At 61.2% G+C, this 27,945-nt stretch overlaps 2 protein-coding genes across 7 annotated transcripts; both read right to left on the bottom strand.

Moving 5' to 3' along the window:
* Positions 1-16: 16 nt before the first annotated feature.
* Positions 17-4,174, bottom strand: NDUFS8 (NADH:ubiquinone oxidoreductase core subunit S8). 4 transcript variants are annotated; one of them, XM_059149616.1, is made up of 7 exons: positions 4,081-4,167; positions 2,919-2,976; positions 2,777-2,827; positions 2,116-2,205; positions 1,858-2,030; positions 319-447; positions 17-208 (listed from the first exon to the last, which is right to left on the bottom strand). In XM_059149616.1, the coding sequence occupies exons 1-7, from the start codon at positions 4,081-4,083 to the stop codon at positions 77-79; spliced, it is 636 nt and encodes a 211-aa protein (XP_059005599.1). In that variant the 5' UTR covers positions 4,084-4,167; the 3' UTR covers positions 17-76. The 4 variants fall into 4 exon arrangements, with proteins under 4 accessions (XP_059005599.1, XP_059005590.1, XP_059005605.1 ...); XM_059149607.1 differs by lacking the exon at positions 2,919-2,976 and having other exon boundaries at positions 4,081-4,174; XM_059149622.1 differs by lacking the exons at positions 2,777-2,827; positions 2,919-2,976 and having other exon boundaries at positions 4,081-4,174.
* A 1,249-nt stretch (positions 4,175-5,423) lies between these two features.
* On the bottom strand, positions 5,424-21,884 carry ALDH3B1 (aldehyde dehydrogenase 3 family member B1). 3 transcript variants are annotated; one of them, XM_059149586.1, is made up of 10 exons: positions 21,745-21,884; positions 15,761-15,923; positions 13,661-13,771; positions 13,420-13,540; positions 13,046-13,131; positions 12,492-12,573; positions 9,704-10,090; positions 9,165-9,331; positions 6,472-6,571; positions 5,424-5,994 (listed from the first exon to the last, which is right to left on the bottom strand). In XM_059149586.1, the coding sequence occupies exons 2-10, from the start codon at positions 15,920-15,922 to the stop codon at positions 5,804-5,806; spliced, it is 1,407 nt and encodes a 468-aa protein (XP_059005569.1). In that variant the 5' UTR covers position 15,923; positions 21,745-21,884; the 3' UTR covers positions 5,424-5,803. The 3 variants fall into 3 exon arrangements, with proteins under 3 accessions (XP_059005569.1, XP_059005577.1, XP_059005581.1); XM_059149594.1 differs by lacking the exon at positions 21,745-21,884 and adding an exon at positions 20,576-20,682; XM_059149598.1 differs by lacking the exon at positions 21,745-21,884 and adding an exon at positions 18,879-18,901.
* Positions 21,885-27,945: the final 6,061 nt, after the last annotated feature.

Raw genomic sequence — 27,945 nt, 5'->3', positions numbered from 1 at the left:
ACGACGGAGGCGGGACAGGAGGGCAGAACTCTTTTATTGGGTGGCGTGGCTGCAGGCCAGCTGGGCGGCAGGGTCATCAGCGGTAGAGGTAGTCGGCCTGGATGTTGGCGGCGATCTCGGCCTCCCACTTGTCCCCGTTGCTCAGCAGCTTCTCCTTGTTGTACAGGAGCTCCTCGTGCGTCTCAGTGGAGAACTCGAAGTTGGGGCCCTGCGGGCGGGGGCAGGTGCAGCGGCATCAAGCCCCCCGCACCCCCGCCCCGGAGCACATCTGCCCCCGGCCCCGCCCCCGCCCTGCCCCACCCCTACAGGCCAGCTCACCTCCACGATGGCGTCCACGGGGCAGGCCTCCTGGCAGAAGCCGCAATAGATACACTTGGTCATGTCGATGTCATAGCGCGTGGTCCGGCGGCTGCCATCGGCCCGCGGCTCAGCCTCGATGGTGATGGCCTGCGGGAGGGGTACCGGGTGCCCCAACTGCTCCTGTCTGCTCCCTCCTGGGGGCTCACCCCAGGGCCACCCACTCTTGGCCTGAGGCACCCCTCCTGACACCTTTCCCCAAAGACCCCTGTCATTCTGCCCTAGCTGACATTTCTGTCCACTTCCGGGCATCTCCTGCCTGAGACACTAGGTCTCCCGAGGGGAGGCCCGAAGGCTGCTGGGTTCACTGCCGCACCGGTGGCCCTGGCAGGCAGTGGGGGGGGGGTGGGGGTGGATAAGAAAACGGAGGCTCAGAGATGTTGAGGGGCTTCCCCAAGCCGCACAAAGCCCAGACTCAAAGCTAGGTCCCTAACCCTCAGTTTCTGGGTACGGCCTGGTGCCAGCAGTGAGACACTCTGGAGCCTCCCATGGCCAGAAAGATGTTCAAAGGGGGCTTGCCGAAGGTCTTTATATGTCCCCAGGAGATAATGTTCATCATTCAGTGGGACCGTAGGCTGGTGGCCTTGTTTCTTTGGTCTCAGTTTCCTTATTTATAAAAACGGAGATAATAATCTCTATATCCTAGGGTTGCTGTAAAAGTCAGTCATGAGCAGGAACAGCGGCTGATCTGTCCACGGGGCTCACGACCTGGAAGGCTGTCACGGCTACAGGTGTCTGGGATCAGAGAAACCAGGGTCACGGCCTGGGAGGCTGATGGGAGGGGGCGGTCCCTGTGCCGGGGATGCCTGACTGCCGGGCACACCCATGGGTCCACCCAAGAGCCTCAACTGCACACGTCTGTGTCTCTTTTTTTTAAAGGTTTATTTATTTGAGAGGGAGAGACAACGGGCATGCAGGAAGTAAGGGGGAGAGGCAGAGATAAGTCAAGCAGACGCCCCACGGACAGCAGAGCCCGATGTGGGACTTGGTCTCACGACCCTGAGAGCATGACCTGAGCTGAAACCAAGAATCGGCCGCTTAAACCAACTGCGCCCCAACCGGATCTGTTTCTCCACTAAGGGGCCCTGACTCAGGGTTGGGAGCGCCAGAACTAATGCTGGACGTTCAAGGGAGCAGGAGACAGGGGCAGTGAGGGCCTCAGGGGCGGCACGTGTGTCCTCGGGGCCGGTGACAGGCACAGTCGCAGAACGCTAAAACCACTGTCGTCTTCAGGGCAAAAGCGGACTTTCAGGTACCACCCTGTGGCTCACTGACCAGGTCCCCGACCGCAGGCCCCACCGGTGTCATGTGGCCGGCTCAGGGCTGCGAGCCTTCCTCTGAGGACTCAGGGACTCTGCACTGGCCTGGCAACAAGGCTCCGAGAGGGCAAGGGGCTTTCCCGGGGACACATTCCCAGTGGGGGGTGGGCGTCCAAGACTGCCCTGCTTCCCTCTGAGTGGCAGGCGCTGGGGGGGCCGGCAGCAGGGGTCAGGGGCTCACCTGGGCGGGGCAGACAGCCTCACAAAGCTTACAGGCAATGCAGCGCTCCTCTCCCGACGGATAGCGGCGCAGCGCGTGCTCTCCCCGAAAGCGAGGGCTCAGTGGGCCCTTCTCGAACGGGTAGTTGATGGTGGCAGGCTCCCGGAACAGGTAGCTCAGGGTCATGCCCAGGCCTGCGGGCAGCAGGGGCATGGTGGGTGGGAGCCCCGCCTCCCTAACACTCTGTGCCCACCCCCATCCCCTTCCCCCAGGGCCCACCTCGGATGAGCTCAGTCCACAGCAGGGTCTGAGCCGCCCTGTCGGTCACCGCCTTCATGTCCATCGAGGGTTCCTGCATGTTCACGAACTCTGCAGGGGAGGTGGGCAGAGAGGGCTGTGGCCGGGCCTCTCGGGCCCATGTCCCTCCCCTAGGAATCCAACTCAGGAAGATAAGGCCTCGTCTTCCTTCCAGCTGCCCCCCCGCCAAGGACTGGTTCATTCATCAAACCTTCTGGCCTCAGCAAGGGCCTTGCGAGGCCTGTCTCTGGCTCTGGGCAGTCCTTGTCCACGTCTCCCTGTGTACAGGCAGCGGTCCAAGCCCAGAGGTTTGGGGGTGGGGGATGGGAAGGGGCTTGGGCGGTGAGGTCCTGGCCGAAGGGGATGGGCGCCCGGAGCCTCCCACCTGGCAGCTCCTCCCTCCCTGTCCCAGGCAGGGCAGCTCTGAGCTCAGTGTGCGGCCACAGAGAAGCCTCCCCACCCCCTCGCAGACAGAGCCTGCCCTCGCGAATCAGATTCAGTCTAGATCACTGTTACAAAGTAGAAACAGGCTCAGAGAGGGGGAGCCTCAGGCAGAGCCGGGACTAGAACCTAGGCCTCCACCCCTGTCTCTGGCAGGTTCAGGATCGGGAAAGCCCACGGCTCAAGGTGCCCCCAGACTCACTGTAGGTCGCTGCCCCAGCGCTGCCGTGGAGGCTCCGGCCAGCGGGCTGCCCTGTGAGGAGAGGGATTGCGTTAGGCAGCTGCAGCCTCACGTCAGGAGACGGGGCTCCCCAACGTCCCAGGAGAGGCTCCCTTGGTCCTACCTGCTCGTGCAGCCTGGGCCAGAGCCCGAAGCAGCGTGGGTGCACGCAGGCAGCGCATCTGCAGGGGTGCAAAGGGAGAGGCACGCGTGGGTCCCAGACCTGTCCCCACGTACTGTGGTACCGCGGGCGCCCGGACCTCAGTGCCTCTGTGTCACTCGGTCTCCGATTTACCCCCATTCCTAACAGAGGCACAGGGGTGGCACCTCCCAGCCCTCCAAACCCGACCCAGCTAGGCTGGGCTAAGAGTGAGGGGGCATGTGTGAATCCAGGTCCTATTGATCTCACCTTCTAAGAAATCTTTAAAATCCATCCCTCCTCCTCTCTCCCCTGACCAGTGCTCCTGCCTCCTATCGGTCCCCTTCCCTGTTCATCCTCGTGGGATCTGACAACACCAATAGCAGCCACCAGGGCTGAAAGCTCACTGTCCTGGGGCGGGGCGGGGCGGGGCGGTGGTGGTGGTAGTGGTGGTGTCACGCACACCATCATTCGGTCCTCACAAGGACCCCACGAGAGGCACAGATGCGAAGCTGAAGCCTGGCCATGTTAAGTGACTTGCCCAAAGTCACACACTGGATGGGGGAGGGTGAGGGACCAGTACGTGAACCCAGGCTCCGCCCCTTACACCCGCAGGTCCCCCCTCCCCCATTCTGGAAACCCTTTAAAGGCTTAAATAACCCTTGGGATCAAATTCCTTGCCCCACCATCAAGGTCCTTCTGGAACGGTCTCCTGCCTGCCAAGTGACCTTGGGCGGGTGAGGTCATCCTGCACGTTTTCTCCTCCGCGAAATGGGGGTCAGGAGAACGAAGGGGGCTGTATATGTCCCGGGCCTGGCACCTAGCCGAAGCTCAAAAGTGGCCCTCCCGTGGCCTGTGCCTTCCCGCGTGCCCATCTCCGACCCCCGACTCCAGTGCCAGGAGCCTGACACCTTCTCCGACCTTCCCCATGACCTGCGACCCCACGGACGCGGGCGGGGCACGCGCCTTGGCGGTGCCGGCCCCCGGGTCCGCCCGCTGCGCGCTGAAGGACACCTGCACCGCCGGCCCTGAGCAGGCCGGGATGAAGCCCGTCCGCACAGCCGGCGGGGCTTACGAGAGCACCACACTCGCCCCCGACGCCGCACCGCCCAGGGCCGGCTTTTAACAGTTGAGCCCGAACACCTACCATGAAGCGCTGTCGCTCCTTCCCTTGCCGAGCGGCCTGTCCGCCGAGAGGCGGAGCCTACACGCTGACACGTTACCATTGGGCCGGCTGGTTTCACCTTTTCCGCGCTCCTCTTTTACGGTGTGATCTGATTGGCCAGTGCCTCCGCTGAAAGAGGCGGGATCCAGAAGCATCTTTCCTTTGACTGGCTAGGGGATAGCCAACTCTTGAAGTTGCGCAGGGCGCTGCCATGTTGGATTGGGGAGGCCAATAAGCGAGGACTCCTGAGCCACTGGAGGCGGGACGTCCGGGGCGTGGCTTAGGAAGCGGCTCCGGGTCAGACCTGGCGCGGAGGGTTGGAGGAGAGTTGCTGGGTTGCTGCGGGGTATTTGTGGTCGGTGCAGAGAATTGTGGTCGGTGCAAAGATTCCGCGGGAGCCGTGCCTGGTCGGTGCTAAACCTTGACCCAGGCGCCGCGTGTGGAGGATTATTCTCGCTTTATTGATGGGGAAACTGAGGCACGGACTTGTTTAGGAACTTGGCCCAAGCGTTAGAGCTGCACAGTGCGGCCGCCTGCGTCCTACCTGGGTGTGTGTGACTCGGGATCCCTGTCCCTCAGCGGCCACCCAACTGTCTCCTCCCAGGGGATCGATCGTGGGGCAGAGGGACCCCGTGGGTGGCAGGCACGGAGAAGGCCCTTGGGGACTCCTGTGTGTTGGTGGTGGGCTGGGGAGGGGGAGGCGTTCTCGCAAGGCTTCTCGGATGGTACGATGTCCCAGCTGACTCCGAGGAGTAGGGCCGGCCAAGGGCAGGGCAGGCATGCGGGGCGTGCGTGCAGAGGTCCTCTGGAGAAGGACGACAGGGACCCAGCGCTGTGGAGGAGCCCCCAAGGATTCATGTGGGTCCTGACTTCCGGGCCACAGGGAGCCACTGAGGGGCTCAGGCTGGGCGGCGGGGTGGCATGGCCCGGGTGAGCTTTGGGAAGATCAGGGAGTGCCCTCAGCTCAGGCCTGTGGGGAAAGGAGAGGTGACAGATGGCCTTGGTCCTGGCGGCCAGGTCTGTGGATTGCAAGTTCTGCAGCTTTATAGCACCATCAGGACTTGCTCAGAGGTGGGACTTGGGAGGTGAGAAGGGGATGTTGAGCCGGGGGGCCCCAGGGCTTTGGTTTGGTGGCTGAGTGGGTAAGGGATGACTCCATGGCATCAGGGCCCAGGAGGATGAGCAGGAGAGGGTGACTCTGGTGTGGGACGTGGTAAGGGGAAGGCACCCAGGGCCAGCCACTGGGGGGACAGGAAGGCGCTCAGAACTCCCAAGAAGGCCTGAGGGGAGAAAGACGGACACCGCCCAAAGGAGGAGACAGGAGCTTGGGATGAATGACTCATTTATTATTAAACTCCAAAATGTAATCCCCACAGTGATGTCCGGAGGTGCTGGTTGTGAAGGGGGGTGGCTCAGAAGTGTCCACACCTGCTGGCCTCCCCCAGGACTCAGGTGGCTAGTGTGGGTACCGGGGGCAGGTTACCGCATAGTCTTCCAGGCTCCCTTGCCTTGGTCCGTCCTAGTTGGGGTCAGCTGAGGGAAGCTGGAAGGCAGCAGGCTGAGGGCTCCCAGAGAGAAGCCCCAGGAGGGACAGGGCATGCCCTGGTCTGGGCTGTGGTCTTTTCCCCCCCGGGTGTGTGCACCAGGCCACATCTGCCCTAGCCGCAGGCGGCAGGGGCAGCAGACTCACAGGTGTGAGCTGGGCTCAGAGCAGGGTACAGCTGCAGCTGCGACCCTCCATGGCCACCAGCAGCATCCTCAAGTTGCGAGGCGAGTAGGGCGGGTAGCGGATGGAGTAGATCTTCTCCAGCCCAGGGTGGCGCAGCAGGCAGGCGCGGTGGTGGGAGAAGGTGTCGAAGGAGAACTTGCCATGGTAGCTGCCCATCCCACTGGCACCTGCAGGGCGACATGGGACACGCCAGTCAGCCCCGCAGCGGCCAGCGGGAGGCTGTCAGACACACCTAGGCTCTGCCGGTCGGTCACACGCAGTAGGACCTTGGTTTCCCCGTCTGCGAAATGGGCCGTCTGTGTGATATGGGGTAGCCATGATCCTCTCTGATCCCACCACTTCTTCACTGGCATGGGAGAGCCAGAGATGGGCACCTGCCCACACTAGGCACCCAAGCCACTGTCCAGAGGGCCTGGCAAATTGTCCGGGGGTGGGGGTGGACTGAGTGTGGACGCCGGGTCTGTGTGGGCCTCCAGGACCAGGCACCACTGCTGGCCCCCGTACCAGAACCCCAAATGGTGTCCTTATGGGTCCCCATCCATATGTACATGCAGGGGCAGGTCTGGAAGGTTTTTGCAGGATGGAGGCAGGGGTGCCCTCAGTCCAGTAACAGCGAGAGAAGGCGGGGCTCTGCCAGCACTTACCCACTCCTCCGAAAGGCAAGCTGGCGAGGGTCATGTGCATGAAACCATCGTTCCCGCAGAAGCCCCCGCTGCTGGTCTGGGCTAGTACTCGCTTGACCACCTGGTGGGGAGGGGAACAGCCATGAGGCCCTGTGGCGGGGCAGCCAGAGGCCAGCCCGCAGGACCCCGCAGGGTGGAAGAGTCTGGCCACCCTGGGAGTGTCACAGGTGGGGAGGTGTGGTTGTGTCGAAGCCTGCCCCCGAGTCTCCAAGTCTGGACATGTTTCCGGTGCAGCTGCTCGAGCGTGGCCCTTGCAAGGGGGCTGGTGACACAGACGCAGGGCCAAGAGGGAGGCAGGAAGCTCAGCGGTCCCCTGGGGACCTGGAGAGTTCAAGGTGAAATGCCAGGTAGTCAGGGAAGCGTCCCAAGGGAGGGACGTGATGCCACTGCTGCCTCTCAGGGGAAGGGGTCCCCCCAGGCAGAGTGAAGGGCAGGTGCAGAGACCCAGGGGCTGGGCTGTGCAGTGTGCAGCACAGGGAGGACCTTGAGATGGGGTGATGAAGCCAGGTGTGCATTTTAGGAACATGAACGTGGCCCTTGCTTTACTTAAAGAAGCCCCTTTCTCTCTCTCTCTCTCTCTCTCTTTTTTTTTTTTTTTTTTTTTTTTAGATTTTATTTATTTATTTGACAGAGGCACTGAGAGAGAGAACACAAGCAGGGGGAGTGGGAGAGGGAGGAGCAGGCGCCCAATGCGGGGCTCGATCCCAGGACCCCGAGATCATGACCTGAGCTGAAGGCATACGCTTAAGGACTGAGCCACTCAGGTGCCCCAAGAAGCCCTTTTCTCTTTAACCTATAGGTTTTTTGGAAGAATGAGGGGAAATGATCAGTAAACACTATAGTCATTGCCAGAAAACTTGGCTATATTTAGTTATGACATGTGATCCTGAGCTAACGGCTGGTCTGCATGGTAAGAGGGAACCGCCCCATCACAGGGCTCAGAAATCACGTGGAGGTGGGTAATGATAGTGACACAAGAGGGAGCAGGTTGTCACTGTGTTGGGGCGGCCATGGGTCCCCGGGGCCAGTCAGTGCTGGGCGTTGAGAAAATTGACCCCTTTCCAAAAAACTCGGATTGTCAATTTTCTGAAGTTACTATTATCCAGATAGAGCAAGGCTCCTTGGAGGAATGACTGACTCGGGCTGGGCCAGGGAAACACGGGATGAGCCGAAGCAGCTCGTGAACCCTGAAAGGAAGGAAGTGGTTGGAAAACAAAAGGATGAGGGGGGGCACACACTGAAGGACACAGCAGCTCCCAGTGCCCGAAGAGGGACAGCCTGAGCAAGGACACAAGGCAGTGTTGCATTGTGACCTGGAGAATGAAACAGGTGCACGGGAGTCAAGAGCCAAATCGTTCTTACGTATTCCAGGGGATGGAAGTAGGTGTCCGCCTTCAGCAGGTGGCGCTCAATCCCATGGAAGGGGGGCTCGACTTTGAGACTTACTCTCAAAGAAGAGGTCGGTCTCTTGGTGGAGACCCCTGGCAGCCGAGACCTTGGACTCACCAGTGATGTGTGGATCCCTATCCCTGATAGGAGCTCGGAGGCCAGCCCTCGCCTCCGTGGTAATCTTTTATGAGACAAACACCAGACCACCGAGGTTGGGGACATGCTGCATGGGACCTGGTCAGCGCCTCTCAAGCTGAGCGGCGGTGACAGACAAGAGGATCCCCAACTAAGGCAATGTAGGGCTCTCGCTGGGCTCTTTGGGCTGAAAGAAAAATGTGAAGCTCAAATCGAATTTGGAGTGTTGTTAACAGTAACCGACCAAGCACCATCTCTTCGTTTTGTTGAACACAAGGGCCCTTAAATGGGGGAAACTGGTAGCGGGTTATATTGGGACTCCTTGGACTATCTCTGTCTTCTGTAAAGTAAAAAATTATTCCAAAATAAAGAGTTTACTGAAAACATACTGCGTGGGCACCTGCGTGGCTCAGTCGGTTAAGCGTCTGCTTTGGTTCAGATCATGATCCCAGGGTTCTGGGATTGAGCCCTGCATCGGGGCTCCTGCTGAGCAGGGAGCCTGCTTCCCCTCTCCCTCTGCCCCTCCCCCTTGTTCATGCTCTCTCTCTTCAAATAAATAAATAAAATCTTAAAAAAAGAAAAAACCCACACTGTCCAATCTCCGAGGGATCTCATTAAGAGCTGTGTGAGAGAGGAAGGTGTGCCCTGAGCTGTAGACGCCTGCCCTTTGCCCTTGAGGCTCCCAGGATGCCCCCAGGGGCTGAGCAGGGCAGGGGGCTGGGGTTCACCGTCCCTCCTGTGTGTTCTGGTCCTTCATTCTCCCCTAGTCATTCCATGCCATTCCGTGTGTGCCCAGTACTGGAAGGGGACATTTGACAGCCAGCAGAGATGATGAGGAAGACAGAGCGGGGTGCTGATGGAGCCGCGGACATGAACCCTGGAGACTGTTGCTTAGGTTGGGGGCAGAAAGGACAGTGACAGAACCAAGAGTGCCCCACCCTAGAATTTCTGTGACTGCTCCAGAGAAGCAGGACACCCAACCCTCCCTCCAGGCCCCTTGGTCCACTCCAATCCTGGAGCCATCTCCCCTTCTGCTGTCACCAGTCCGCCGTCCACTGTGGCCCCTGACCCCATCTCTGTCCAGCCCCCCCTGCCTGGGCCCCCCACCCAGGGCCCCCTGGGGCCCCCACCTGGTTGCTGTTGGAGAAGGCATACAGGGCCAGGGGCTTCTCCCGACGGTTGATGAAGTCGATGGCCTCGTCCAGGCTCCTCACGTTCATGATGGGCAGGATGGGGCCGAAGATCTCCTCCTGCATCACCGGCTCCGTCTCCTGCACGTCCACCAGCACCGTGGGGGCTGCGGGCACAAGGGACCCCTCAGCGCTGGGGCGGGACGGGGGTGGGGGTGGGCCACGGGCGGGGCTCAGGGGCCTTGCGGGGAAGGGGGGGCCACCACCCGCGGCCCCCAGGAAGGACGGCGAGGGGTTGTCCAGCCCGGGCGGGGGCCGAGGTGGAGCAGAGGTGGGGGAGGCAGGAGTCCAGGCTGGGCTAGATCGCGGGGCCCTGGGAGCCTCGAGGCGGGGCGGGGCGACGAGGGGGCGGGGCGGGGCTACTGGGTGTCGAGGGCGGGGCCCGGGCTCGCGGCCCAGGCTCCAGGCCCACGCGCGACCCGCGTCCTGTCCTGGGAGGGCCTCCGCCCGGCGACCGCGCGGCGACAGGACGCGCTCACCGATGTAGCGCTCGCTCTCGTCGCTCTGGCCGCCGATGGCCACGCGGCCGCAGCCCAGCAGGCCCCGGAGCCGCTGGAAGTGCTTGTCGCTGATGATGCGGCCCAGGCTCGGGCAGCTCTGGGGGTCGTCGCCGTAGAAGCGGGTGATGGCGCTCTGCAGGGCGGGCAGCAGCCGCTCCTGCGTGTCCGGGCTGCACAGGACGTAGTCGGGGGCCACGCAGGTCTGGCCGCTGTTGAAGTAGCGGAAAAAGGCCACGCGGTTGGCCACGGTCTGGGGGTCGCAGTCGTCGTCCACGTAGCAGGGGTTCTTGCCCCCCAGCTCCAGCGTGACGGGCGTCAGGTGCTTGGCGGCGGCAGCCATGACGATCCTGCCCACACGGGGGCTCCCTGGGCAGTGGAAAGAAACCAGGGTGACCCTCAGTCACCTCAGCCAGGTGAGATGGCCTCCGCTTGTGGGCTGGGACCCCTGGCGGGGGAGTTCAGGCCCTGGCCTGACCTCCCTGGAGAGGTGGTGGAGTTGGAGGATGCCAGCCCTCCCCTGGCCCTCCCCTGCCGGTGTCTGCACCAGCACCTTGCTTACAGCCTCGGCCAGCCCAGCCCAGCCACACGGGATCCATGGAGGGGTCTGCACAGAGCACAGGCCAGGTCCCTGGCTCCCTCTCCTGACCTGCCTTGTTAGAAATTCAGGAGCCCCTTGCCCTGCTTCTGATCCCCAGCTCCCTCTGCCAGTGATTTTTTTTTTTTTTTTAAAGATTTATTTATTTACTTGACAGAGAGAGACACAGCAAAAAAGGGAACACAGGTGGGTGGGGGGGCAGAGGGAGAGGGAGAAGCAGGCCCCACTGAGCAGGGAGCCTGATGTGGGGCTTGATCCCAGGAGTCTGGGATCATGATCTCAGTGGAAGGCAGATGCTTAACGACTGAGCCAGCCAGGTGCCCCCCTGCCAGTGACTCTTGCCGGCCTGCCCCGCTCCATCCCCCCTACCTCTCCAGTCTCCAGAACTGGCAGAGACTGCTCTGGTCCAAAGCCAGAGTCCAGCTCCAAGGGCTGCCGTTTGGGTCTTTCTCTCTGACGTAACCTGGCGGCTACACCACCCTAACCACCCCCCCTTCCCTCTGCTCCCGGCCTTTGGCTGAAGTGGCCACCTGCCCAGCTCCAGGGTCCCACAGTCCTCTCCATCCCACCTCCCCCTCACCGAAAGTTCCCTGTATCCAAGATGTCCCTGCCCATGCCTGGCCCAGGGTCCTGTGCTGCCATTTTTGCTGGGATGGCCCTCTCCGGCCACCACCTGGGAGCCTGATGTCCCTGCTCTAGCCTGGCCCAGCTTCCCTGCCCTTTCCCCCCGGCCCACCCTGCTCCAGGCCCCCCCACATCCCCTCACCTGTCCTCACCTCCCTCAGGTCCTCCTGTCTTTCAGAAACATCTCCTTGTCTATGAGGCTCCCCTTGTCTGTTGAATCCTGTCACGCTTCCCTGCCAGAGTCCCTTCCAAGGGCCCGCTGTTCAATTCTCTGTCCCCTGTCCCCTTGTTATAGCATGAGCTCCCCCGGCAGGGAGGCTCTGTCTCCTCAGCCCTCGCTTTATCGCAAGGCTAGGACGGCGTCTGGACAGGGCATGTTCCCTCAGAAAACAGCGAGCAAGTGAATGGATGCTTCGCCTGGCCACGGGCTGTGACAAAGCCTTCCACAAGTTCACATACCCTCAAGACAGATCTGTGACTGTCGTCAGACAAGGACAGTCCTGCAGGAGTCAGGGGCTCATGGCAGACTAGGTCCTGGTCAGTCTCCCAGCCTCTGCGCAGGCTGCCCGGGTTCCTGGCCCAAGTCAAAGGCCCAAAGCCCGCCGAGGTGCCAGGTGTGATGGTGGAAGGCGGACCACCCCTCCCCGTGTTCCCCCCACCCTCCAGCCACCAGGAATCTACAGGACCAGCTGAGGACTCCACCCCCTGCTTCTGTAGCAGGCTCCCTGGCCGCCAAGCTGGGCCCATGGGCCCATGGGCCCTGTCCTGGGCTTGTGGCAGGCTTTGTGGGGAGAAAGGCAGAGACCACACTCCCCCTGCTCTGGTGTGGACAAGGTGTACAGGCACGAGGCCAGTGAGCAGGAGGCCCCCGAAGCGGCTCTCCGCCCCGTCTGCTTTCTCTCTCCTCCAGAACCTCGGCCAGGGAACACGGCTCCCTGCCTCTCTGGCTCTGTGACCCTTATGGGACCCCCCCCACACACACCCCGATCCTGTCACCTGAAGCCAGGTGGTGTCTGGGACTCATGGGCACGTGCCAGGGAGATGGCAGAGGACCGCAGAAAGCGATTCTCACTGAGGGCCTGGGAGGAAAATCCAGCCTCCCCAATCCTGGTCCCCAAAGCGACCCCAGCTGGGTGCCATGGCTCGTCATTACCTTGTCCTCCAAAGCCTCATCTGTCCAGCCCGCCACAGGGCCCTGGGTCAGTAGGATCATGTATAAGGTCCTGAGACCAGTGGGTGGTCTATAAGGTCTCCAGGGGGGAGCCTGTCACAGTGGGAGCTCGGCACGGGCAGAGGCTGTCATCCACGAGACCGTGACCAGGGAAGGGGCCTGGAGGGTCCCAGGGGCCAGGGCTGCTCCCCAGCCTGCTCAAGGAGCACAGAGCAAGCTTGTCCTGGAGCCAGCCTGCTTCCTTCCTGGCTGTCTGTGCGCATGGGTCCCTTGGCCTCTCCCAGGGTTGGGGACAAGCACCCTGAGGGGGTGGCTGCGCTCGACCATCCCCATGCAGAGCCCCCAAGCCCTGCATGCCGCGGGCACCCTGGCCTCACCCGTGAAGAAGATGTAGTCGAACTTGTGCTCCAGCAGCTGCCCGGTCTCCTGGGGCCCTCCTAGCACCACGGCAAAGCAGCTCTGCAAGGCAGGGTGGCAGACGGCTCCCTCTGGGACCCCAGCCTGGGGAACGCAGGGGGCTACCTCCCTGTGTGCTCCCCCCCGCTGGACCTGACCCACAGATTCCAGGGACCTAGATGGGCCAGATGGGAGCAGGGAGCTGCCCGGTGTCCCCCGCAGTCCCAGCCCGGAAGGTGTGAGGTTAGGGCCCGGCTGGGGTTGAGGGGTGCACAGGCGGCAGGCAGGGTGGGGGTGTGGTCAGGGCTGCCCAGAAGACAGGCTCCGGCAGGCTCCGGAAGACAGAAGGCAGGTTCTGGGGCCACGGTCCCGAGAGCACAGCTGGACGCACTGGCTCTCTGTTTCACTCGATGGCAGCAAAGAGGGCAGCAACCCAGCCATGGCTGCACACCCCAAAGGAGGCAGGACGGAGGCTGGAACTCAGGTCCTGCGGAACCCCAGTGCAGCTGCTGGGCCCACTCCATGCCTGGCTCACCTGGTCCAGGTATCGGGGCAGGACCTCAGCCAGGACCTTCTCTGTGCTCCTGCTGAACTCCGAAGGCTTCAGCACCACGCAGTTCCCTGCGGGGCGGGGCAGGGGCAGCGCTGGGAGAGGGCCGGCCTCTCCCGCCTCCGCTCAGCCCTTGCCCCTGGTGCCCGGCCTCGCTCTGCTCTCAGGAGAAGCATCTGGCTGAGAGGTGACTGACAGGCCCGAGGCCCCACTACCCCGGGATGCTGGGCCAGGCGGGAACCGGCTTTTCTTAGCCCCTCGTGGCCAGCTCCCGCTCACAGGCTCTGTGGGCCACCAGGGGGCCTGAGGGTGGGGACAGCGGGGACAGCGGGCAGCGGGAAGGGCCAAACTGCTCTTACCTGCAGCGAGGGCACCCACCAGGGGCACCAGGGTCAGGTTCACCGGGTAGTTCCAGGGGGCGATGATGAGCACCAGGCCGAAGGGCTCCTTCCGGATGAAGGCCGAGTCCAGCTGCGTGGCCTGGGCCCCAGGGCCAGGGTGGTGGTGAGTGGTGGGGCCTTGAGACTCCCAGGCCCTCTGTGCCACCCTCCAGTGGGCGAGGCTGTCTGTGTGCCCTCTCCCTCCCCGGGGCCAGCTCACCAGATTCTTGGGCACTTTCTCATCCTTCATCCAGGACCTCAGATTCCTGAGGGCCAAGTCAATCTCGCTCTCGCTGATTCTGATCTCAGACACCTCTGCCTCGAAGGTTGACTGCAGGGGAGAGACAGTGGCAGGGTTCGGGCTGGGGGACCCCAGTCGGCTCCTTCATTCACGCACTCCGTGTTCAATGAGGGCTTCCAGCCCTCGGGAGTCCCTCCTGTGCTAGGAATGCAGCAGGGAGAGACAGCACTGGGCCCAGAGAGCCTGCCCCACAGAGCAGACGTTGGAGGGGGACAGCCGCTGTGACACAGAGAACACCGATGTGACCAGAGCCATGGGAGTGAAACAGGGGATAGGGAACAGAGACTGCTGGAGTGTGTGGTGTGCGTGCATTGTGTGTGTGTGTGTGTGTGTGTGCGTGTGTGTGTGTGTGTGTTGGGGGCTGTGCACGGGCACACGCACGTGAGTGCATGGGTGTCCGCGAATGCGTGTGTGCGCACCTGTGTGTGCTCATGTATGTGTGTGTGTGTGTGTGTGTGTGTACTCTGCTTTATACAAGATTATCAGTGCCAGCCTTGGGATGAGGTGACCTTTGAGTGGTGAGAACTGGGAGGGGGTGAGCCCGCGGATACGTGGAGACAGAAAATTCCAGGCTCTGAGGTGGGCGCCGGCTTGCTGTGTTCCTAGTTAGCAAGAAGCAGACTGGGTGAGGTGATGGCACCAGGCGGCAGGGGTGAGGACTGTCGAGGAGAGAACCCTGGTTTCATAGGTTCATGGGAAAACAGATGGTTCCAGAAACTGCTGACAAGGAAGCCTGGGCCTCAACTGGCTACAGTCCCGGGGCATCACAGTTAAGGGCAGGTTTGTGGACACTGAGAAAGGGAGCAGGCATCACCAGGAAGCCACATCCTCAAGGTAAGTCCTTGTGGACACACTTTGCTGTCCCCAAGGGATGACCCTAGATGCCCTGAGGCACTAGTCTCAAAGTCCATGACTGCTCTGGGGACAGGGCGGACACTTGGCAGCGTGCCTGTAATTCGGGAGCTACCCAAGGAAGCTACTGAAGGACCCCGGCTCCGCTGGCCCCGGGGTCTCTATCGTGACTTGGGTGGAACCTGCAGGCCCACTGCAAGGGTGGCACCTCACCCGGCGGCAAAGAGGCATAGGCCTGGCCGTGAGGAGTTCCAGGCGTTGAGGGGCCAGGGGAGCCTGGGGGTGGGTCTGGACACCGTGGCCTTGGTGGCAGGTGCAGAGGACATTTTGTCCAGAGAAGGACCCTCTGGGGCACGAGCAGCCAAGCGGTTGGGCCCTGTCGGCTGAGGTAGTGGGAGGTTGTCCGGAAGCAAATGCATTGCTGGGCTGCTACTGAAATTGGGAGGAGCCGAGCCCTCAGGCCTGCAGGTTTGGAGAGAGGCCAATGACGCCCAACCTTCTGAGTGAAACTGAACTCATCTGTGGTGCACGAGGCACGACATGGTGTGACCCGCCTCCCTGGATCTATCTTTTGTGCATCTCTTCATCTCTCACTCCCCTCCAGGTATGCTGGCCTCTTTGCTGCTCCTCAAGCACAGAGGCCGCCTGCCTCAGGGCCTTTGCACATGCTGTGCCTGCTGCCATTTCCTCCAAAGTTCTTCCTCCAAAGTACTCCCTCCCGCAGGTCTCCTCAGAGAAACTGCCCCTGACTCCCACATGTAAAACACCGCCCTGCTCCTGGTTCGCGCTCTTGCCCCTCTCACCCCGGGAGTGTCTCTCCATGGCACTTGAAACCATCCAATATACTATACAATTAGTTCTTTACTGTTGTTTTGTGCCACTCTCCGGAAGGCCAGCTCCCTGGGCACAAGGATTTTGGTTCACTTTCTGTTGTACCCCGTTGGCCTAGAACAGGAGACCCGGAACATGGTAGGTGCTCAGTACGGCGTTGTGGGGCAGAGGGTAAATGCGCGGACAGACGCTGCGGAAGAGGCGAAGAGGCCGTGCGGGCACAGGGAAGGGAGTGGGGTTTGCATGGCCTTAGTCCCTGCTCAGGGAGGAAGCTGCGGCCCCCATCCCGCGTGTCCCCGGCCCCCGGCCCCGCCTCCAACCCCCGGCCCCGCCCACCTTGTGCAGGTCCTGCGCCAACGCCTCCTGCAGAAGCTGCTGGTTTTCCTGCAGGAAGCGGCGGAGGCCCTTGAGCTGCGCCGCCCTGAACTCAGCGGGCCTCGTCCGCCCTGTGCTGAAGGCCTCCCGCAGCCGCCGCAGGGTGTCCGCGTAGGGGTCCATCCTGCAGGGAGGGGGCAGCGTGGGCCGGGGCTCCCCACCTTCTCGGGCATCCTCCCTGTGCCCCTGGCTGTACCTCTATGGGCTCACGGACACGCCCACAAGGACTCCCACGTGACCCCAGAGGGCCGGGGCTGCCCCCTCTACACACGTGCGCACACACACACACACATACACACACACACACATTCTGATGGACCCCCAATCCCTTCCCCTTGGCCAGTGGGCGGGAGAGCCCTGGACCTTGGGCTGGGGGCAGGAGAGCACGCGGGGTGGGGGGTGGTGCTTGGGAGCAGCTACCCCAGAGCCCCAAAAGGTAGGCTGGCAGCCGGGGAACCTCATTTCTCCCTGCCACACGGAAATGAGCCCCAAACCATGGCCCCCCTCCCACTCCGGTGCCCCTCATGGAGATGGGGCTGCCTTCATCCCTGCCAGGTCTGTGTGGAGTAACCAGGAAGAGTTCGGCAAGTAGAGGACAGTCCACCAACAGCTACCATCCCCGCCACTGGGGGACAACCCAGACACAGAATACGCTGCGCCTCCTGCCCCTCTCCTGGGGGCACTGCCTAGGGAAGCCAGGCTGGCTGGTGGCAGCACGGGGTGGGGGGGCGGCTGGGGGACCTGGGGGACCTGGGCGGTGGCTTCCACTGTCTCTGCCCCTCTCACCAGCCCCAGTGTTGGAGGAGCTGGAACAGTAGGCGGCAGGGGCTTGGGGGGCCCCCGATGCCTCCATGCTGTCAGCAGCCTGGGCGGGAGGTCCGGTGGGGTCCCCACAGTCCCCCGGGCTGCCACCTGTTTACTCGAAACTCATCAGAGGAGCAGGGTGACGTACTTGCTTCTTGGCCTGGTGCCCAGGACCCGTGGGGACCCTTTCCTCCTGCCCTCTCTGACTCCCTTCCCTTCAGGTCTCAGCTTGGTGAACGCCTCCTCTAGGCAGCTCTCCCTGATTACTCCTTCACATGGGGAGGGGGTTCCATCCTCTCTCCCGCTGGCCCCTCTTTGCCTCCCTGCCCGAGTTAGGTCTTGGCCTCCTTATCTGTCAGGGAGGGTAACGCTAGCGGCCACCAGCTGACAGGCTGTTTTTCAAAGAGGAGACCACGCTGTCCAGCTCTGAGCCCAGGGCCAGGTGTCAGCATGCCCAAAGCTGCCAGCTGTTGTTAAGTGGCTGCCCCACGGCCCTCAGATTTCTGGAGTGATCCATGGTCTCGAGAGCTGAGCCTGCTCCAGCCAAATAGAATGGCCCGGCCGGAAGGGAACTCTGTGCCGAGAGTCTGGCTGCAGCCCTGGGCGTGATGGGGGAGGGGCAGGCTGACCCCACAGGCCTCCTGCTCTGGTCTGGAGAACGAAGCAGTTGCCTGGGGGCACAAGACAGATCCCATGGGACCCAGAGGCAGTGCCAGCGTAGCAGAGAGGGGACATTCTCAGAGCCTTTCTCGGTCCCAGGCTTGCCCCCAGACCCCACGCGCCTCTCGGAGGAAGGGACACCGGGCAGTGCCAAGGCCCTCCTGGCCTCCAGAGCTGCCATCTGGGCTTGTCACCCCCGGCTCGGCCTCCTTCTGGCCTTATGACCTTGGGCAGGCCACTCATCTCTCTGCCTCAATTTCCTTGTCTGTAAAGTGGGAATAATAACAGCACTTGCCATCGTCCCGACAAACAAATGACATCAGGCCCCCTAAAGCCATGGCCGCGGTGCACGGGCTGGAGGTCAGCCGCGGCTGGGGTCACTAAATTCCCAGCCAGCGTTTCTTTCTCTCCACCCGCTGCCACTCCTTGTTTTGTCTCGTGGGCCCCTCCGGACCCCTGCGGATGGGTGTGGAGTACAGAGTGCGCCCACCTCATCTGCCCCCCAAGGGCTCTGTGCCTTTTCATAAGCTACGTCTGCAGAACCCACAAAAATGTCAGGCACGTAACTGGAACAGCACACCTCTGGGCGAGGGAAGGGAGGGGAGCTCTGTGGGGGTGCTGGACGGAACATTCCAGCAGCCTCGCCTGGCAACACTGCGGCCGACTCACCCAATATTGTCCCCCACCCACCAACGTTGGTCAATCTGGACAGAGGGATCACGGGATGCCCGTTAGGGGATGGGAAGCTGGGTACCGCCCAGGTGTGCCCAGGAGCCCAGGCCACCTCCTGGGGGAGCCTGGGTCTGTGACCTCACAAAGGACACAGATGTGGGGCTTCCTGGATCGGTCTGGGCTGGGGTCTTGGAGCCCACCTCCCCCCCCGACCCCCACCCCTTGGGAACATGTGATATTGTGGAAGTTCATAAGGATGTTGAATGACATTTCCTGTGCCTGCGTGACACATTTGACCCCTACAACAGCCTGCTGAGGGCACCGTCTTCTCCCTCGCAAGGAGAGGGACGTCTCGGCACAGAGAGGGCAAGGAGGTGACCCAAGACTACCCCCCTTTTCTACCCTGGAAACCAGGATGCGAAGGAATCTGGAGGAACAGAGGGCTGCCCCCCCCCCCACCCTCCATCCCCCTACATGGCAGCCTGACCCCTGGGGAGAGGGGACGCCTCAGGGGTCTGGCCTGAACTGCAGATGCAGAGACAGGGAGCAGGGGCACGTGGCTGGATTTGGGCACCGCCCTTGAGGGTGAGAAGACGCACTGGTTGTACCCCGCTCTGCCTCTGACTCCCCATTACTCCCACTAGTCCCCGCCTTGCTTCCCCTTGGGACCTCCTCTGGCTGACTGCCAAGGTCCCAGCGGCTGGTGGGCCCAAGGGTCCGCCGCCCACTAAGGGGCCCCGGCTTCAGCCACCTGCCGTGCCGCATGTGTTCTTGACCTGCAGCTCCTGGGGCCGGTGGATGGGGTAGGAGGGGCCAAGACAGCAGAGGATGACAAGGGCCAGGCCTGTTTCCCTTGACTTGGAGGCTGGGGGAGGATGAGCCACATCCCCTTAAGGCCTTGGCCCAGGGACTCCTCTAGCTATCACGATGAGCAGGCACTGACCGCACATGCCGACCTTGGTCAGCCTGACGTGGGTGTCTGCACGGCTCCCCTGGGGGAAGCTGAGGCCCAGACAGATCGCATGGCGTCAGGGAGGGGTTGAGTCAGCTGGGCATGCCGGTCTGCTGGCTCCAAAGCATCACTGGGACTCTACTGTCCCACCCCCCGCCCTACGAGGTGGCCCGTCCTGTGATGTGCTCTCCATGGAGCGGCCCCCCCTGCTCCCCAACCAGCCTCTGTCATTCTCACTGCTTCCACGTCCTGAGATGTCCTGGAAGCCTCCTAAGGGAACCCCCCCTCCTTCTTAAAGTAGGCTCCATACCCAGTGTGGAGCCCAGCACGGGGCTTGAACTCACAGCCCTGAGATCAGAACAGGAGCTGAGATCAAGGGTTAGATGCTCAACGGACTGAGACCCCAAGAGCCTCCCTAAGAACACCCCTTCGGTATGGCGTCGGGGCCTGGAGGTCTGGGCTCGAATCCCGGCAGCCTGTTTGTGAGCTAGGAGCCCCTGAGCGGGTTGCTTGGCTCCCCTGCGGCTTTCCTGCCCCATCTGAGAAATGGGGATGGTACGTAGCTGCCCCAGGGCGCTGTTGGGAGAATTCAGGCACGCAGTGTTGTGTGCGAGGCCGAGCCCTGCGAGTGCTCGGTGACCATGGCTCTGAACGAGCGCGACTCAGACAGACTGTGAAGGACAGCTGTGCCAAGGGGGCTCCGGGGAGGAGACCTTGGGGAAGAGCCCAAGGAGAGAACTTGGCCCAGTGTGGGCACGAGGGAGGAAAAGACATCAACCTGAGAGCCATGTAGGGGTGAGAGAGATAAACAACTTGGGGCTCTGAGGGTCTGGGGGGGTCCTCGATCAGGCTGCCAGAGTGGAGGTCACAGTGCCAGCCTTGATGACCCCACAGCCCTGCTACCCCAGGGTCTCCAATCTGATCTCCCCTTGGAGCCTGAACCTGGCTTTTCATGGGCTCTCCAGAAGCTCTGGCAGAGTCCCCTCCCTACAATGGGGGCTGGGGGAACTGGAGATCAACCCTTAGCCTGTGGGAGGAGCCAACCCCACCCCAGAGAGTTCCCCGGAGAGTTCCCCTGTTGCTCTGAGACCTTCTGATGATCAACCCCTCCTCCAGGCAGGGCAGAGTCTGGCTCATCCCTCTTTTCTGGATCCTGGCAGAGCCCGCTCCCAAGAACGGGATGTGCCATAGTTAGTGGGTACTCTGGCCCCAGCACCGAGCTCGCGTAGCAGCGCCCAGAAACTCTGTGTTGCCAGATGGATGCTTGCCCCGCCCCCATCCCCTGCCCCCTTCTCCCACCAGGGATGGGGGTGTATTCCCTCCTGGGGCAGCCAGGTCCAGAGCTGCGGCCCTCAGCCCCAGAAAAGATGTGCTGTGACCCCAATGAGAGGACAAAGAGAGACAAAACAAGGACAGCTGCCGGCCACCAGCCTCAAGGCCCCAGAGCCTCTCCTTAGCCCCTCCCTCTCCAGCTCTTAGGTCTGAGCAGAGGAAGTTCCTTCCCCCTTCCCCTTTCTCCCCAGGCAGGCAGAGGAGCTCCTGGAAGACAAAGCCAGCCTGTGTGTGTGGCCTCCAGTGGCCAGGCCTGCCCAGGCAGCCCCCAGCCTGGTGTCCCCGAGCAAGCCCACCAGCCTGGTCCTGGGCCCTGGCTGCTGGGGACTCATCCCCGCCTCCCTGGGACAGCGTACCTGCGGCCCTGCCAAGCTGCCCTTCCTCCTGGCCGTCCCCGCTCTGCCCCAATGCCCGGTCGTTATGAAATGTCCGAGGCTGGGCGGGCCGCTAGGGCGGGGCTGCCCTGGCCTCGTGCCTGACCTTGGCTCTGGGCCGGCTGGAAGCTGCCGGCAGAGATTTCATTACCTCTCTCTCAGGGGCCTCTGGATCCTCTCCCGGACCACAGAGAAGGAGCCAGGGCCCAGAGAGGGCCAGCCCGATTCTGGGGCCACACGGCAGGTGTTCAGGGAGCTCTGAGCTGAGGGATCCAGCCCAAGGTCTCACCAGACCCAGGCCCAGCTTGGAGGAGGACAGCCCGGGGCTGTGGGCCTGGGAATTACGACGCCGCGGGGTGGCGTCCAATTGCCTGGAGTAGCAGGGAAGCCCTGCCCCGACACCACCGCCCTCCCACCCCCCACGCCCCTGGGAGCCTTGGTTTTCCAGGTGCAAAATGAAGAGCAGGGATCCAGAGAGGGCTGGAGCCCGGAAAGACAGTGTCAGGGCCCAGCCCGCGGACCCCTCCGTTCCCGAGCTCTCCCCGCAGCTATGTCCATCGATGCCACCTCACCCAGGACCCCCTCTCAGAACAGGTCACCCTGCACCCTGCCATTTCACCAGGAGAAAACAGGAACCCCAGAGAGGCGACCGGACTTGACCCCACAGGGCACGGACGGCGGGGCTGGGGCGCACACCGGAAGCTGGTCGCTCTGGGGCGGAGGGGCCGCGACCGTCCCGAGAGGTCCCCGCCCACCTCTGAAGGTAGCGTTCCACCCTCTGCCCTCTAGGACAGCTGTCATGGTAAGTGTCCCCACGGTGGTTCCTCTGAGCTTGCTCCTCTGGGGCCTGAGCTGTGCCAAGGGGGCCTTCCTCTGTCTTAGCGGGGCCCCCGCCCCACGCACACCTGCGCCACAAAGGGGGCTGGTTCCCGAGCAGCCGCTGGTGTCAGACAGGCAGGTGATCAGGTTACAGGTACGGGGCAGAGCATCCCTTGTGCCCTCGTCCTGTGCCTGCCACCCTGGGCCCACCACTACCCCTCTGTCTTGGTGCCCCGGGTGTCTGCCTGGTATCCTGGCCTGGGGCCTCTGGGCCACCCCGGCACCTGGGAGATGCTTCTCGCCGCCCCGGCCCTCCCGCGGCCCCTGCCTACCTGAGGGGCAGGAGAGGTCTCCTGGCCCACACCTGCTCTGGCTCCCCTGGAGGCTTCAGCCTGCTGGGACAGGGGGAAGGGGCTGCAGAGGCCCCCTTCCTCCCCGTGGGATGGAGCCCCCAGCCGCTGCCTGTCACGTGGTTCAGCATGTGACAGCCGTGCCCTGCTGTCTGGAGCTGAGCCAGGCGAAGGCAGTGGCGGAGCAGGCGCCAGGCGGGGCTGGGCGGGGGCCGAGCCTGACAGCGCTTAGCCGGGACCCAGGCCCAGAGAGGGGCAGCCACTGGTCTAAGGCTACACAGCCAATCAGGGGCTCACCTAGGGAGGCACTGGTGGGGAGACGGGTGTTGGAGGATCCTGAAGGGACGCTTCTGGGCCAAGGATCGCCTTGCAGGGACCCCCAGCCCCCTGCCCTGTGAACTTGCCATGAATTTCGGAACAGCCTTCGACTTCTCCAAAGAGGCCTGGCCTCCTGGCACAGGCGTGCTCCCCTGGCCTGGCAGTGAAGCTCCCCTGGTCTGACGGGGCATAGCTCTTTGGGGAGGAATAGGTGCCCTCCCCCCTCTCTGGGTTGGAGACCTCTATTGATCCTCGAAGGTTCTGGGGGCTCAGTGCAGTCTGGAGGTCATGTCCCTGTTGTGGAGAGCCGAAGATCCATGGGGGGAGGTCCGTGTGGGACCCCACCAGGAGGCACCCTTCGAGCCAGCTCTGATGGGTGACAGGCTCTGCTGAGGACCCCGGTCACCCATGTGGGGTGTGCAGACGTCGGGAGAGGGGACACAGCGGCCTCGCACCCCCACATTTGCCTCAGCCCTGTGCTTTGGCGAGTCCTCTGTGTTTTAGCTTGGAGGCTGGGATGGAATGAACTTCATTATGGTCACCTTCAGCCTCCTGGGGGTGGAGAGGTGGGTAAGGGTGGGCTGGGCTTGGGCCACAGCATCCACGGACGCCTTAACACGCTCATCGGTTCGCTCCCTCACATACTCGATGACCAAGAGCATCACGCCACCTTGCCCGCTGACGGACACTCAAACTGTGCTCCTCCGCCCACGTGCTAAGTGGCCTTGAGCAGGCCAGTGCCCCCCCCCCCCCCGTCGTCTTCACCTCTCCCCTTGCGGAACGGGGCTGACTCTGGCTGCCTGTGTGTTTGGAAACATCTGGTATACAGTAGGTGCTCAGTAAGCATGGATGCCTTCCTGTCCCATTCCCGCCCTCCTGAGGGAGTAGCCACTCTGGCCTTGTCCCCAGGACCCTGTCCCCCACCTTCCTTCCTTGTCTCTTGCCTTAGAGGCAAGCCCACCCTGGCTCCTGTCCCTCCCCCACCCCCCAGCCTCCCCTCAGAGACCAGTAGGACCCATTCCAGGTGCAGAGTTAGAGGCCGGGGCGCACTCGGCACACCTTGACGAAGCGCCCATGGTGCTCCAAGCCCGCGCCAGGCACTCGAAGCAAATCCTCACGGAAGTCTGGGACGTTGCTGTTATAGCTTGTGGGAGAGACAACAGGCTCAGAGACATGCAGTGACCGGGGCAGGCACACACAGGAAGAGGGACAGAGGGGGAGTCTAGCCCAGCCAGGCTCATAGAGTGTCCAGGGTGACCTGAGCCCTTGCTTAGGAGCCCACGGGGTCACCGTCACTCCCAGGAGCCTCATCCCGCAGCTGAAAGCAGCAGGCTCCGTTTCTTGGGCATTTGCTCTGCTGGGCACTGGCCGGGTTCTTGGCACATCTCCGCTTGGAGACCTCCCAACAGCTGGTGGTGACTGTCATCCCCAAGGCTTTTAGTTTTAAAAAATGGCCAAGAGTCAATTCCATGCCAGGGAAGTGGCATTAGGTGAACGAGGAAGGCCCAGGGCGGCCTTCTTTGGGACACAGTATGGGGTCACGCGATTTGCCCCACAGCATCCCAGGAGATGTTTTGGGGCATCTGAATTTCTGTCTCCTGTTTTCTGTAAGGAACATTCCAGAATGTCATCATGAGAACAAAAAAAATCAAACCTAGTAGAGAGAAAATAATCTGAAAACTGTTGCATGGGGGCTGGTGTGGAATATGGTGGCTCATTCCTGGGGGCTCGGCAGTGAGTGAGAGCGTGAGGCCTGGACGGGGGTGGGAGGGGTGTGCTGGCCTCACTCAGTTCCCTGTCCTGGGAGGCTATGCTGGAGGCCTTTACCCGGGTCCCCCCATGCCCGCCTTAAAGGCAGTCCCAGTCTCAGGGTTCAAGGGAGGGAGTGGGGTCATCAGCCCCCCAGAGGGTCAGAGTGATCCAGGAAAAGCTGGCCCACGATCTGGGCTCTGGGGTCCTGGCAGAGCCATGCCGCCGCCCACAAACGGGCCTCCCTGTCCCTGCCCCTCTCCTCTGCCAGCACCTGAATCTAATCAGGGAGCCTCTGGCTTAAGTACCTGGAGCTCTTGTGTCCAGGAGCATTTTCCGACACATCCCAGCCCCGCATCTGGACTGAGCCGGAGGTGGTTTTCCTGCGGGGTGTCCGGGCATATCCGCAGATCTGGGGAGCCCTGGCGTGCTGCCACCGCTTCCTCCTGCCTCCCCGTGTGGGAATGCTAACAAGACCCGCGTCGCTCATTACTCAGCTTGGGACATTCGTCTGCGCATCCTCTGTGTCTTCACTTTTGGAAAAAAAAGGAAATGATATTATTTTCGCATTTAAAGGTAAATACGTTTCCTTTTTGCTTTTAATAAGGTTAGAATAATACCGTTAAGCACTGGGCGCCATAACATCAGGTTTTGAACTAAGCTAACCAGGACCTCCCCACAAAAATGTTCTGAAATGAATTCATTTTAAATAAAGCAATTTAAAATTTAAAGTTACTGGGGTGCCTGGGTGGCTCAGTCCGTTGAGCATTTGACTCTTGGCTTTGGCTCAGGTCTTGGTCTCGAGGTCACGGGATGGAGCCCCGTGTTGGGCTCCCCGCTCAGTGCGGAGTCTGCTTGGGAGTCTCTCTCCCTCTGCCCCTCCTGCTCATTCTCTTTCTCTCTCTCAAATAAATAAATCTTTAAAAAATAATAAAATTAAATTGAAAGTCACCAACAGTCCACAGAAAGAGTCCATGTGTACAAGGATTTTTTTTTAAAGAGAAAGAGAGAGGGAGTGCCTGTGCTGGCGTCAGTAGGGGGAGGTGTAGAGGGTGGGGAGGTAGGGAGGCGGGGCAGAGGGAGAGGGAGAAGCAGATTCCCCACTGAGCAGGGAGCCTGACATTGGGCTCCATCCCAGGACCCCGGGTCATGACCGAGCTGAAGGCAGACGCCCAACCGACTGAACCACTTGGTTCACAAGGACTTTAATTAAGTAACTCTGGGACCCTAAGCTGTACCGTAACCTCTTTTATGGGCCTGAACTGAGACCCAGAGAAAGGCTGCACTCTCATGGGAAGTCAGCATCTAGGACGCTGCTGGGCAAGGACTCGAGTCACACTGTGGGAGGTTCTGGGACACACGGGTGCTCGTATTTCCCCTACGGAGGGCAGAGCACGGGCTCTCTGGAACAACATGTCTGTTCCCTGGCCACCTTCTCTTTGCTTTCTGGTTGCTTCTTCAAACATGCTGCTTGATTTCCTCTTGGGGACCTTCTGGTGGGAGATTTAAACAAAACAAAACAAAATCCAGTAAGTTCTGAGTTGGCCTGAGACAGTGGCTGTTCGGCAAGCCTTGTCCTCCCCACCGCCTGGAGAGCAGAAAAGCCCACCTTAGGGACCTTTACCCTTGGATCAAACACACGCACTCAGGGCGTGGGAATGCCTCCTACCGCCTGTGAGCTTCTCCCCCTGCCATGCGGGGCCCCAGCAGACGGTGGGCTCTCCGGCCAGAGCGTCGAGAGGCTGCGTCTCAGAGCCTCTTGGTGCCTTCAGAAGTCACCCATCTTCCCTGTCTCCATTCAGAAGACTTGTGGGCCTGCCCTCTTCCTGATGTCGGGACAGCTAACCCCCTCCCGCCCTGTCTCTCTCCATAAGAGCCATCCGGCCTGGGGCACCTCCTCTTTCTTGCCCCTAAAGGTGTGCTCTGGTGTCCCAGATGTTCTGTTCCTCTGGCCCCCGCCACCCCGTTTTTAGCCAGTGCCCGTCCTTCTCCGCTTATTCCCTAGTAGTACGCTCCGTGACGGTGTCGTGCTGGGGTTTCCCACACTAATGCCAGAGAAGATCAGGTACCCAGCTTGGGGGATACCCCGGGGGTCTGCTCCAGGGAGAGAGGGCCCTTCCCCAGTTTCTTCCATCCTGGCTTGTCCTGGGTTCTTGGCCATCAGGGCTGGAGGAGACGTGGCTGCCGGCCAGCCCAGTGCACTTGGCCGAGTCATTTCTTTCCTTAGCGCCTCAAGGGAAAAAGGGTTCTATGGGTCACAGACCCTAGTGTCCACCCAGGCCCCGGGTTTTAGAAGGGGCAAGGGCTCATTCTTGGCAACCTCCTCACTCCCCTGCGGAGGCTCCAGACCCCCCTGCCTCCTACTCCCTGCTCCACTGAACTCAGTCCCTGAGGCCACACTGCCCACCGCAGGGAGCCATCTTCCCTCCTCCCAGCCACGTCTCCGGGTCACCCATTGAATTCTGCAGGACTGCATCCTCCTGCGGGCGTCACAGGGCCCATGTGACCTGCCTCATGACCTCCTGGACCTCTTCACCCCTTCCCAACCTGCACTACCGCCGCACCCGCGACTCAGTCATCCCCCAGAACAATGCACCTCGGTTCTCCAACCGCAGCCTCCTGGCCGCCTAGCCTCCCGGCTCCCGCTGCATCCCTGCGGTCGTCTCTTCCTGCCCCTGACCTTGTACTTCTGGGCACCTCGGGCATGACTCCACCTGTCTGCATCTGCCCCTGGATGTGGTCTGGAGAAAGCTGCCGCCCGAAGTCTCTGCAGATTCGTGCCCTCCACACCCCCAGCCACCCGCCTTCCCAGCAACCCTTCTGAGATGCATATGTGTCACCCATTCACTCACCCACCCACCCACCCACCCACATTTAGGGACCACCTACTAAGTGCTGGCACAGTCCTCTGCATGAGGGGAACGAACGTGGTGAGCATTTGCCAGGGATGGGGGAGGCAGGATGGGGGAAGAGACCGTTAAATCACAGAAAGCCAGGAGGGAAAGTCAGAGGTGGGGGCTGTACCGGTCATCAGGGTGGCTTCTTATCCTGAGGGTGGGAAGGAAGGAGAAAGGGTCCTCCAACCAGAAGGAGCAACAAGGCAAAGTAAGGCAAGGGAGGGAAACTGGACATTTTTTTATATTGAGATATAATTGACATATGATGTGGTGTAAGTTTCAGGTGTACAAAGTACTGATTGGATACATTTATGTTGCAGTGTGATTGCCAGTAATGCTAGCTAACACCTCTGTCACATCCCGGACTTATCATTTCCTCTAGAGGTGGGAATAATGGAGACCTAGAGTCTAACCAGACTTACCGTTTATCGTCCGGTTTGGTTGTCTGTAACCCCTGCACCATGTCTTCCAGCTCCGGGACTCATTTATCTTCCAGTTGCTGGTATGTACCCTCGAACAACGCCTCTCCCATGCCCCCGCTCCTGGCCCTGGCAGCCAGCATTTCACTCTGGGTTTTGGAGTCAGTTTTGTTGCCGTCTCTAGATCCCACCTAGAAGATACCGTGAATGTGTTTCCCCCTCTGATGTATTTCCTTTAGCCTAATATCGTTGAGGTCCATCCCTGCTGTTGCAAATGGCAGAATTTCCTTTTTCTTCTCATGGCTTAAAGGTAGGTCATTGTAGGGGCACCGGGGTGGCTCAGTGGGTCAAGCCTCTGCCTTCAACTCAGGTCATGATCTCAGGGTCCTGGGATTGAGCCCTGCATCGGGTTCTCTGCTCAGCGAGGAGCCTGCTTCCCCCTCCCCCCATCTCTCTGCTTACCTCTCTGCCTACTTGTGATCTCTCTCTGTCAAATAAATAAATAAAATCTTTAAATAGGTCATTGTAGATGTGTATACAATATCTCCATTATCCATCTACCCATTGACAGACACTTAGGTTGTTTACATATCTTAATCGTAAATTATACTGCAGTGGGGCTCCTGGGTGGCTCAGGTTGTTAGGCATCTGACTCTTGGTTTTGGCTCAAGGCATGATCTCAGGCTCCTCACTCAATGGGAGTCTGCTTGGGATTTTCTCTCTCCCTCTTCCCCTTGGCCCCACTCTCTTACACACACTCTCTCTAATAAATAAGTATAAAATCTTAGGAGTTCCTGGGT

The sequence above is a fragment of the Mustela lutreola genome, chromosome 1, assembly GCF_030435805.1.
Source record: "Mustela lutreola isolate mMusLut2 chromosome 1, mMusLut2.pri, whole genome shotgun sequence".
In the NCBI taxonomy this organism is placed as follows: domain Eukaryota; kingdom Metazoa; phylum Chordata; class Mammalia; order Carnivora; family Mustelidae; genus Mustela; species Mustela lutreola.
Note: the sequence above shows the minus strand (reverse complement) of the source record. Positions and strands in the feature narration are given on the sequence as shown.